Source organism: Austrofundulus limnaeus, unplaced genomic scaffold (assembly GCF_001266775.1).
Source record: "Austrofundulus limnaeus strain Quisiro unplaced genomic scaffold, Austrofundulus_limnaeus-1.0 Scaffold12, whole genome shotgun sequence".
In the NCBI taxonomy this organism is placed as follows: domain Eukaryota; kingdom Metazoa; phylum Chordata; class Actinopteri; order Cyprinodontiformes; family Rivulidae; genus Austrofundulus; species Austrofundulus limnaeus.
Window position 1 is genome coordinate 2,209,972 of NW_013952414.1, and position 12,200 is coordinate 2,222,171.

Below are 12,200 nucleotides of genomic sequence, written 5' to 3' on the forward strand. Positions count from 1 at the left end.
GTGACATTTAACCTGCCTTTTTTCCTGAGAAACTTAATAAATTCTGGGATAGTTTCTCAGGAAAAAAGGCAGGTTAAATGTCACAGACAAGGTATAAATAAAAAGAAAGACAGTAAAAAGAAAAAAATACCCTCTCTGTTTGAACACATCCATTTACAATTGCAGTTTTCCAATTTTATCATAAAATAAGAGTAGGTTGTTTGGAAAGGACAGTGATGACACAGCAAAGTCTTAAAAAAACAATTTTAATGTCAAATATTTGCCCACTGACCTTTAACAACTCCTGAACAAGACCATTTTAATCTTTAATAAACCAAAGAATGTCTTAAAAACACTTACTGTTGTTACTTATTTTATGTCAGAGCAAGCTTACTTATAAGAAATATTTATCTAAATTATTCTCATGTTAAGCTGTGACATGTTGAGGTCATAGCTCCTCTGCAGAAAGTCAGGCGAAGGACTGATCACTCACTTGAGGTGGCCGTCGTAGTACGCAGGCGTGCCTAGAACGATGGTTTTGATAAAAAACGCCTGGTTGCCGTGACTTTCCTCGTATCCCCCAACGATGCTGAAGCCCCAGCTGCCCGGGTGGCTCCTCCGCAGCACGATCTCATGACTGCTGTGAAGGTAGCTGCAAGAAGAGAGCGTAGAGGGAAAAAAAAGGCTGACAACTGCTAAAATCTCTCAGATCAAGCTTCTGTATCAGCGTAAACCTCACCTGGGCAGGCCTAGCCACATGACCCACGATGGGGACCAGTTGGCGTCAAAGTCACTGTCGTGGGCGTGGGGCAGCAGCTCGTCGTGGTCGTGCTCCTCCACCATGCTGACCTCCAGCACCCGTAGCTGGACCGAGGGCGAAGCGGCGCTGGCCTTCAGTGTGCCCACTGCCTCGCTGTGGCTCAGGTAGGTCAGATCCTGACTGTTGATGCTCAGCAGGACGTCACCTGATTGAGGAACCGGGAGGTTTCTGAGGTGATGTTCAACTAATCTCGTTGATAGGTGTTTGAGAAGAAGCGCTCACCTCTTTTGATGCGCCCGTCCCTTGACAAGCAGCCATGGGGCTGGACGCTTGTGACGAAGATTGGCAGCTCGCCGCTCTTACTGCCACGCCCTCCTGCCACAGTCATCCCTAAAGACTCGTGGGACTCCTTCTTTACTGTGATGTGTTTCTCCTTACATGTCACACACTGTGACAGATCCTGGAAGAGAATGAAACACAAACATGCTTTAAGTGATAAAATCTACACAGGTGTACCACAAGGCTCAGGTCTTGTCCCACTTCTTTTTAGTAATGGCAAGATTTTAGATGTATATATTAATTATGGTTATGATGAGTGGTAATGGATAAAGAACCCATGGGAGCAGGGTTCTTATGAGTGGGCATATTACTCTCTCCTGAAGGACACTGAACTTTAGTTAAATATTCGCATCTGTCTAAACCACAGCGTTCTGAGCTTCTCGGGATCTTTGAAGGGTTCCCCAAGAATTCTTTCCCTTTGACTGCTCAGAGCCAGGCAATGGCCTAAGTAGTGCAACGAGRTCTCTAATTCAATGTCACAGGTATCACACAGACCATTGCCATGGAGTCCCATCACCATTTTGTGGCAGTTGAGCAGGTTTTGCCCAATTAGAACTCCAAACAATGTTCTTAAAGTTTTCCTTATCAGGGTGATGAGAGCTTTCCCAAATCTAAGATTTGGGCCATTTATCAGTTCCCATGCCTGTCTACAGTCAGCTACCTGCTAATCCAGGCTTGTAGGGCAGTGCTACAGACTGTTGCTGAAATACCTACAACAGGCTCTGGTCTTTTGAAATGGGTCTGACTGCCAGCTTTTGCAAGTTAGTCAGTTCTCTCATTACCATTAATGTCAGTATGTCCCAGTACCCATTTAACAATAACACTATTGTCTCTCCTCATTTGGTTAACTAACTGTCCAACTGTCCCAGTTGGTTGACAGTTAACAGTATAACACAGTTTAAATGATAAAATCCACACAGGTGTACCACAAGGCTCACGTCTTGTCCCACTTCATTTTTAGTACATTATTATCAAGATTTCAGATGTATATGATACTACATGTAGTTGATACAGAACTCTTATAGGTTTCATGTTATTTAGAGTCTGTTGCWTCAAGGTTTAAATGCAATGTTCTCATCACAATTTATCACAAGCCGCATTATTCACATGTAAAGACACACACACTTCCTCACTCTGTGTGTGCTGGTGCGGGACAGGTGTACAGGAACAGGACTTGGAGTAGAGCTGTGGTTAGGCAGGAAGTGTTCAGGGCAGTAAAGGTCTCTGGTCGAGCTGGATTTTGGCGGTGGGGGTGGAGTTGGTTTTGTGGGTCGACCAATCAGCAGATGGACTCGCTCTCCACTGGCCTGTAGAGGAACAGTCATCCGTGTTGGCACTTTAAAGAGAAATGTGACATAGCTACAGACTGAGATAATGGGTCCAGAAGAGTCCAGGTGTACCTGTATGATCTGAGCAGCCTGCTCAGGGGTACCGTGTCGAAGGTCCTGCTCGTTGACTGCCAGCACCCGGTCGTTGCTCCTCAGTCTGCCATCCTTCGCTGCCAGGCCTCCATCCAGCAGGTCCAACACAAACACCCCCGACTCATCCGTCCGCCGCACCAGCTTGATGCCGAGCTGCTCGGCAGAGTCTCGCTTGTGAAGCGTGATTCTCAGCGTGGCGGGGCTGGACGGGGTCCCCTCAGGTGTGGAGCAGGGGGCGTGAGGTACAGCCGGGGTGGAGGAGGAGGAAGAGGAAGAGGGAGGCGCCCGAGAGGCACAGCGACGCTCACGGAGCACGGTCAGCTGCAGGGTGGTGCAGGGCCGTGCCAGGGTGGAGCGGGCAAAACTGTGTGGCACATTACTGATGTCCACATTGTTCACCTGGGAAGAAACACGTCGAAGGAAAGGTAAATTTGGACAAAAACAAGGACAGCAGCTCCTAAAACAACCTGCTTTAGCTTTACTTTTAACTGTAATATTATTTTAAAAAATTTGATACAGATTAATAAGTTATCACAGCGTTTTTCCTTAAAAAACATTTGGTTCCTTTTAATAAGCTGAAAATAATAGTAAAGTTAAAAGTGAAAACATAAGGTTAGGCCTTTCAGTTTTAAAAATAAGTTAAATGAAGCTGAACGGCTGAATCAGACTATCTTTCCCTCATGAGTTACAGTGTCTATAAGAGTTATTCACCTTCTTGGACGTTTTAGTATTTTATTGCTGTTCTAAATCCAATCATTCATGGTCGATATAAACTAAGATTTTCTCCTAAAACAATAACAATTTAAGGTGAAATCAAATTTTTACTGAATAATGCCAAATATTTAGGAGCTTTATTTGTTGCTGGAAATCTACAAAAACATTTATAATGTTAATAAAGTTATTGGAAAAAAACTATTTGTAGGAATAAAACTATAAAACCAAATTACAGCAAACCTCAAAAACTGATGGTGTTGCTCAATTTAAACAATTTTGTTTAAAATTTTAAAAATGTTGTGCCTTTTTTGTCTCACAGGTCCTACAAAGAGCTAATTTCTAGCCTTTTTCAATCAATAAATGCTTCACCATTAAAGATTTACTTGTGCAAATTATGTGCTTTTACTGTCTGWATAAAAATGGGTGGGTTGAATGCTGAATCAGCTGGTAATGATCAACTAATTACAATCACTAACCAATTAACTAATGCTTTTCTGGTTTTTAAATGTATCTTAGGATGATAGAAGTTTTAGTACGTGGTAAATGATGAGCAAGAACTGCTTCCTCACTTGTAGTATCTGATCTCCAGCCAGCAGCCTCCCATCTCGTGCAATGACCCCGTCTCGATACACTTCCTGAATCACTATATTAATGAGCGGCGTCTCGTTTCCACCAACAACACTGATTCCCAGCTCGATGTACGGGTTTGACCGGTGGACCTCGATGGTGGTTATTTCTCCTTCAGGGAGGGAGGGCAGCTTCACACAGCCTAACGGACAAACCGGCCGTGTTAATGGTCATGAGAGGCCAAATGTCAAAAATAACTACTGAAAATTAGGTGTTTACAGCTTTTTGAATTTATGATCCAGAGGGGATTTTGTACCTTCCTCAGCAGACAGAGGTGGAGATTCAGGACAGTCCCAACCAGAGGAAGTGGAGCTGACAGAGCGGAGAAGATGGATGCAAGGGTTACTGAGGGGCCTCTTTACCCTGGGGACCACGCACTCCAACCCCACCACACCTGGAGGCAGAAAAACACACCCTTTACCATAAAACTGACGTCACCATCGACACTCAAAGCCAACCAGAAGGATCAACTCACTGTCTTCTTCATTGCTTTCTTCGAAGGCAGGGTTGTCGAGGCCGGCGTCGTCAGTCCACACGGATCCGTTGGTGTTATTAGGGCCAGTGCTGGGCGAGGGCGTTTGGTCCCTCAGGTCTGTCTGTGGGGAGTGAGGGGATGTGTGGGGGCTCGTCACCATGGCCCGCTCGTCGCCGCTCTCGCATCGTGGCCCGTCCACGCTCGTCTGCTGACTACGAGTCCCAGGACACCTTTCACCAAGCAACAGGTGTCAGTTTGTTAGTCCATCTGACGCACAAAGAGAGCCAGGTTTAACGTCACGGGAGCTGATTCAATTTCACTCAGTCCCATTTCATCCATCCCCAGTGAATCAATCCCATTTACTGTTCAGCAAACGTTACCCGTTATTTGCCTTAAATAGACCCCAAAAAAGAAGACTCTTAGGAGAAATAGGAGAAAATTCAATTAAAAATGAATTAGACTCAAAGTTTAATGTTGAGAAACCATTAAATTGGGTCCTGGATATTTACTAAAAGTGTTAGCTCTATTAGTTTGTTCACAACACCACACTACTTGTTCAGCAATATCCTGGGTAAATCCACCTTTAGGGTTAGGGTTAGGGTTAGGTCCACTTCAGTGTTCCTAAAGCTGTTCCTACATCTCCCATCCAGCTTTAACTATTGTACTAATGCAGGGCAGATACCGTCCCCATCAATATGATATCCCACAGCTGATGTTATCTGAGAGAATTATCCGGGAAACTGCGCACATATGTTGCAACATTAGCAATAGCACAGGCTTTCAATATCTTCAAATTTAAATACATTTTAAAGCACCAACTTCTCGTCATTTAACAATCAGATTATTCAAGTGACCAARAAGCTTATAGACTTTTCATCTGAGCTCCAGAGAAAAGAAAAGATCCATTGAAAAGATGGGAGGATCTCATAAAGCACAGTCATGTGTGCAGCACCTCACCAGTGAGTCTTTTATGGTACAGTACCAAGACATTCCTTTCTAAAAAAGCACCTGACAGCTCTGCAGGAATTTGTCTAAAAGCACCCGAATGAGTCTTTAGATCACAAGAAAGTGAACCCTCTGATCTGATAAAACTGTAAATCCCAGAAGAGTGTGTGGAGGAAAACCAGTCACAGCAGCTCTACCGTCAAACACGGTGATGGTAGCACCATCGTCTGGGGATGCTCTTCAGCATTGTGGACTGGGAGAGAAATGTTTTCCTAAAATACATATTTCAGGTTAAAGTAGGAGAAAGTTTATATTTTAACAGAACAATAAACTGCTGCACGAGGAAACCCTTTAAAAAGACGTCAAATCTCTCCATCCAATCAYTTCTGCAAACAGCTTCTTTCTAAAACAAATAAAGCTGTCAGGAATGTTAACTCTTTCCAAAAAGAATCTGCAGCTGCAGCATCTGCATCAATAGTTTGATTAAAAAAAGATACAATTGCAAACAGGATGTGACAGTTACTTCTATTTTTTTAGTAAAACAGCAAAAACACTGAATAAATCAGTAATAAATGTTGTAGACTTTGGTCCACCTTGACCACGGCAGGAAGCTCTGCGTCCTCTTGGCATGACTTTTAATTCACTGATCTGGGTCCAATTCCTAATCCACAACACAAACAATGCGGACGGACAATGTCACACACGGACAGCAGCTTTAATCTTTATTAAAGAAAGTCGAGTTAGTCCTCAAGGGCCTCTGAGCTGTCTTACATCACCTCTGCTTTTCAAATCAACAACACAAAGAAGCCATTGAGACACGAGGTTAATCATCTAACTTTTTGGATTCTTTCTTCAAATCTGACTTTCTTAAATTTACTTTCCATTTGACGCTACCGACTTGCTTGGAAGATCCTAAAATTACCACCCGGTGGTATTTCTCTCCTGCAGAGACACCTGACTCACGCAAAGCTTTCACCATATTAGTTTAGATAGCTTGCTAAGCTTGTTAAAGGAAATAACCCCCATCTTAAGTGTGGTGTTAGGCTGTCAGAGGATAATCAGTCTGTAATCTGGCGTCAAAACACCCGTTGATACAGCAACAGGTAAAGAAGTCTGCTTTTTGAACTGTGACAGCGATTGGAACACCGCTGAGAAGCAAAGACACTTAAATTTTACCAGTCGAGGCCAAAATGAGATCGATGCTTAAGCTTTCAATACTGCAGCAACAATCTAATAATGTTTATGTTCCTTTTTAACTGTCTAACGAGCTGGGGAGCAACGAGAGCAGGAATCGTAAGCAGATACAGAAAGGCAAACAAATCGGTGAGGAAGATGTCTTATTCTTCGTCCCGCTGGTGGTCCTACTCACCACAGGCCCGGGTTGCCCTTGGCGGTCTCACAGAAGAAGTGGTTGAACAGATCTCTGGTGTTGAAGTTGCCCAGCATGGTTGTGAAATGAGAACATGAACCTTTGACTGCGGTAGGGAACCACTAATCCCCCCACCCGTCACATGACCTGCAGCTCCATAATCCCCACCGGGTCTCATGGCACCTGGTCCAACCGGGCCAATGGAGATGGGGATGACGGGTGGCGGCTGATTATCGCCTGCCGTCGAAGGTGAAGCCGGTGCAAATTTTTGCTCGTGTCTGTGTTTGTTTGGCCGTCTGTTAGCAAAATAAGTGCTAACACAAACATAAAAACTGCACTGACTCAGTCAGATTTGCAGATGTTGTGCTAAAATTTGGAGTGGTAGTAGCTGATACTGATCCACAACACGTATTCTGAGCACAAACTGATTTGTTTTTACAACTTCATCATTAAACTACTGGAATCAATGCTGTTTGTTAGCAATGTGTTGCTAGAACTCAGCTAATTTTACATTATGTAGAGCTAAAATTTGACATAGTAGTAGCTGAGCGTCATGCAAAACTTTGACGTTAACTCTTGTGCCAACAGTGTCTGTTAGCAAAATAACTCATGAACCACTGGACTGATTTTAATGAAACTTTCAGGCAGTGATTTGTAGATGCACATCTACAACTGACTCAAGTCAAGATGGCCGCCACAGATAATCTACAACTTGCACTATATTCAGATAATGAGTATCTCCCAATGTTGTATAAAGTACGACAAAGTGATACTTGAGTAAAAGTACATGTATCTTACCAAAAAATTACTTTGGTAAAAGTTAAAGTCTCTTTTAGGAATATTATTTGAGTAAAAGTCTTCAAGCATCTGATATTTTTTGTACTTAAGTATTAAAAGTAAAAGTATTGATTTAAAATGAGCAGATAGATTTTCTGTAAGGACATTTATTAAAAGGTGACCTCCCCCCCAAAAGATCCAGAAATGACTGTTGTATTAAAATAATCAATTTATGTTAAATTTAGGATGCACTAGTCTGTTTCAGCTTATAAACATATATGAAGGGTTCCCAAAACTTTTCCACAAAATGAAAATCTATCTGAGGGCTGCGGCCAAATGCAATAATATAATTCATCAAATACTTCTTAAGTACAGTCCTTTTATTTTAATGATTATGTCCTGCTGGAGTGTGACATGATTTGTTTGTGTACAAACTAATACGCTATCAGAGTTTTATATATTTATACTTCTCATTCAACCACAATTAAATTCACTCCATCTAGGAGGCACAATTTATATGGATAGTATTTATTTTTTTGAATAACAAGTTGGAATATAAACAAGCAAAAATGAAATAAAAGTAACAACTTTCTACTTCTTGCCTTTTTTTTTAAATGTAAGGAGTAGAAGTAAAAAGTAGGCTGAAAAATAATTACTCAAGTAAAATACAGATACCCAAAAATTCTACTTAAGTACAGTAAAGAAGTATTTGTACTTTACAACTCTGGTATCTCCACATGCCGTCATTCTGTCATTTGTTTTGACCAGAGATGCACCGATGTGAAAATTTCAGCCGATATCGATATCCAAAATAATTATTGCTGTTGTGGCCAATAACCGATRTTTACTGATATTACACAAATACACAAATTATATTATACATATACGCACAAACACACTTGGGTCTTTTTTTGATACTGTAAATACGTGACCAGACCTCTGACACAGCTCCCTACTTCAGTTATTCCTGGTTACGCTGCATCAATATCACTATCATGATCAAACAGAAGCCACTCAACCAACAATCTCCCCTCCTAAAACAGAAACACAAAGATAAAAAGAGGGAAATCAATATCGGRCGTTAAAATCGCCCCAGTTTTACATATCGGACCGATACCGATATGAATGCCGATATATCGTGCATCCCTAGTTTTGACCTCTATGCGCACAGGTTTCACACATTCATCCTTTCATGTGATCAGCCGTCTTACCTGTGTTTGAGGTGAGCCTCCAGGTCACACCGCGGCATGCCGAGGGAGCAGACAGGACTCAGAGGGCAGGACACGGACAGCTTGTCCAGCAGCTTGTGGACCAGGATGCTGGACCTGCGGCACGCCTGCAGCTGCAGCCGGGCCCTGTCCAGGGGGCAGAAGTCCCTCTCCTGGAGGAAGCTGCGCAGGCAGCGGGCGCAGAAGGTGTGTCCGCACGGCGTGTCCAGCGGCTGCACCAGCGGCTGCAGGCAGATGTGGCACACCAGGTCGTCGTCCACCTCCAGGCGGTAGTTGTAGAGGTGGTTCTCCCAGCCGCGGTGGATCTGGCCACACTCTGGACACAGAGACTCCAGCGCCGGCTCCACCGGCCCGGCTACATCCACCTCGCAGCCCGGGCTGCCCATCGTTTCTCCCTCAACACGGCTCAGCTTTGGCACAAATGACTCCAGTGAGGCTGCAGAGGGCGGGACGGGGCGCTCCTATCCCATACGGCTCGAGCAGGTTGCAGAGAGGACAAATGCCCTCCAGGGGCTGATGGCGCATAACCCTGTAGGTCAGAGGTCACAGCACGAGAGTTCAACAGCTGTTTCTGCAAAACAAGTGTCTGATTATGTGAATTTATTCATGCGGCAAATGCTTTGTGTGCACGTGTCTCCAAACTGTGTGTGTGTGAATCGGCTGAGATTATGTATTGCTGCTCCTGTTCGCTAATCTGACAGTATAATCTCTCTTTTGCTCTCGCCTGCTCCAATCTTCCAATTCTGCGGCGAGGGAATTATCTGGGATTGAAGCAGAGAGAGGACACAGATCAGAGAACGTGGGATTGGGGAAGCAAAGGAGGAGGCAGAGAGTCGCGGTGGCAGAGTGGCGAAGAAGATTTGAAGGTGGGTGAAAGGGCTCAGCTGGATTTGTAAACGGGCACAAAACAAGACGTGGTAGCAGGAGGGAGGAGCGGAGGCAGATGTGGACGGTAATAAAACTTTAAAAAGGCAGGGATTCTTTATATTTATCTCCCTCCATCCAAAACAGAGCAACAGATGATAAAAGTTGCCTTTGTTACCAAAATACCTCATGAACTGGATATAATTTAATGAAACCCTCAGAAAATAATCCCTGGATGTACCTCTACAGCTAAATTCCATTTAAATTATGATAGCCACCACAGCTAATGAGCGTAACTCAGTTGGTTTTTCCAGATATTGAGCTAAAATCCTCATTTTTCAGCATAAAATGTGCCTTAATGTGTCTGTGACATGCAGACACTTCAATTATAAAAAGTCAAAGAAAACTTCTACATACAGTATGTAAGAAACTTGGCATAATCGACACAATTTTATCCATTTTGTCACATAACTGGCATATTTTCTTTTGATCGTGCCTCAGCCAGAGTGAAACAGGAAGTGACATCAAAGGGGAATTCTTTAAGAAAGAAAACTTCCTTGTCTTTATTTAATTTTTTTGGAACAGTATTATTTTCACTTTGACTCTTCATCTCTCTGATAAAAAGTCCAAATCTAAATCTAAAGAAACATCAAATTCTTCTCTGCAGTCTGTTGTCAGCTGTTGTAGCAACGCTCTGTTCTCACGCAGACATTTCCCCTTTGACATCACTTCCTGTTTCTTCACATACAAATATCTCAACAACTGTTCGTCTCAGCAGTGTGATTTTTTTAGCAGTATGTTATCAATGTTAACGTTACAAAGATGTATTCATATTTATTACAAAAAAAATTGACGTCCCAGGCACTTTAAAGCATTGGACAGTACATTCAAGGAATGCTAGGCCTTTAGCTACGCCTCAGGTTTTGCAATCCTCCACAACAGAACGTGAGGACGTCCCTGAGGCTAACTCAGCCCCTGAAGGCCAGCAGAGGGCGTGCCTGCCTCCCTCACTCAGCAGGCCAGCCAAGCTACACTGACTACCTGCCTCTGTTCCAGCGAAAAGAAAAAAAGAAGGGACTGCTCCTGTCTCCATGACGACCTGCATCCTGTTCTGTTCGGCGGGGCTTGACATTCAGAGTGTAGCCAGCGAAGGATGCAGAGGAGGCGCAACAACAGATGCACTTCTCCCAGCAGGATGCTCCGCTTCCTCCATGGCCTGCAAAGCCTGTCACACTGAGAGGATGAGGGTGCTGAAAGTCCCTCTGCTTTTTTCTATTTTTATACTTTGTTCCTGCATTTGATCTGATCTCTAATGCTTTTTAAAAAAATTATATTACTTTTACTATTATTTCTGTGACGACCTGTCCCTCCTGTCTCCTTGGCCACCAGACCGGTAGTTCCTTTCTGCCTCCTTCAAAGTATACGTGCTCCTGTCTGTCTGTGACTGGCTGCTTCTGTCTCTGTCCCGCAGCTGGACATGAATTATTCATGAGGACACAAGGCTTCTCTGTTTCTATAACAAAGCTGTGAGATCACCACATCACACACACAGACTTGTAGACATGTAAAAGCAAACACGCACGCTCAACGGATCAGAGCTTTTACGGCTCTGAGAATAATCTGTGAACTCATAAGCACTCAAATCTGTTTTAAGGTGACTGTGCTGCGCCGTATTTCACTACAGAAGTGATGTGCATGTTTGTGAAATGTCATTTTTTTTTATTATGGGTCCATGCAGCGCCATGCTGTTATTGTCATGCCTTCATGGGCACTGCATTTATAAACGACTTATCTTACATCTGCTTCATGAAGGAATTTAAAAAAAGGAAAGAAAAAGATGAGGTAAAATGATGTTTTAGGTCCCAGATTCAGCTTAGCCCACATTTTCATAAAACCCCATCTTTTCATCTTTTATAAGGTTGCAAAAAGAGGCTTGATGCTCTTCTGCAAAAAATCTGCTTTTTTAAAAACCACACAACAGCCAGACAATAAAAACAGACACTGGTTTAAATGACATTTGCAATCTTTTTCATTGCCATTGTCCTGATTTACGTTGGCAGCCCACAAACTGCAGTGTCATATTCCGATTGTTTAGACAATATCATTGTTTAGATCAATGCACACCCTCCTCCTTTATGTCCCCCTCCCCTCCACCCCCCCTTTCAGCTGTCTGACTTCATCCCATCCTCCAGAAGCGGAAGAAAAAAAAAAAGGAGCGAGGACAGAAGGACAAGAAGAGGCGCCAGCATCAATGCAAAGCCAGCCTCATGCAGGCGGTGAACGTCTGCAGATGTGATGTTACCTTCTCCGGCCGCTCCTCCACGCCGTCCGCCCGGAGAGCCCCTGAAGCGGGGAGCAGTCCTCAGCTGCGGGACTTCAATCACGTATTCACCGCAACCRACGGAGCGGCTCCGCAAACGCGCACGAAAACGCCCCCCTCCCCTCCGTGCCTTTGGCGGGTGCTGATCCCGCCCACCTGCTGTCAGTCAAAACACGGAGGGCGGAGTCTACCGCTGTCATTTTTGAGCCGAATCAGAGGTGGCCTCTACAATGCCTGCTCAAAACGTCCTGATGCATCTCAGTAATCCAGGTTAAAAAATCAAAAAGAAAAAAAATTGTATAGGTCTTCTGGACGGGTTCTTCTCTAATGAAACGTTTCGTCTCTCCTCCAAGAGACTTCTTCAGTCTGAGAGTTTCAGGC

At 43.7% G+C, this 12,200-nt stretch overlaps 1 protein-coding gene across 2 annotated transcripts in view; it reads right to left on the reverse strand.

Annotated features, from left to right (window-relative positions):
• lnx2a (ligand of numb-protein X 2a) overlaps nucleotides 1-11,936 on the reverse strand; it is a 13,088-nt gene extending 1,152 nt beyond the window's left edge. Inside the window, exons 1-10 of one of the 2 annotated variants that reach the window (XM_014002248.1) lie at nucleotides 11,802-11,936; nucleotides 8,618-9,164; nucleotides 4,316-4,545; nucleotides 4,097-4,234; nucleotides 3,783-3,982; nucleotides 2,479-2,898; nucleotides 2,212-2,385; nucleotides 1,022-1,199; nucleotides 719-944; nucleotides 473-631 (exon numbers count right to left, since the gene is read on the reverse strand). In XM_014002248.1, the coding sequence (XP_013857702.1) occupies nucleotides 473-631; nucleotides 719-944; nucleotides 1,022-1,199; nucleotides 2,212-2,385; nucleotides 2,479-2,898; nucleotides 3,783-3,982; nucleotides 4,097-4,234; nucleotides 4,316-4,545; nucleotides 8,618-9,021 (2,129 nt within the window). In that variant the 5' untranslated portion in view covers nucleotides 9,022-9,164; nucleotides 11,802-11,936. Of the gene's footprint in view, nucleotides 1-472; nucleotides 632-718; nucleotides 945-1,021; nucleotides 1,200-2,211; nucleotides 2,386-2,478; nucleotides 2,899-3,782; nucleotides 3,983-4,096; nucleotides 4,235-4,315; nucleotides 4,546-8,617; nucleotides 9,397-11,801 lie in introns of both variants that reach the window. The other variant, XM_014002247.1, reaches the window with a different exon arrangement.
• Between the last annotated feature and the right edge of the window lie 264 nt (nucleotides 11,937-12,200).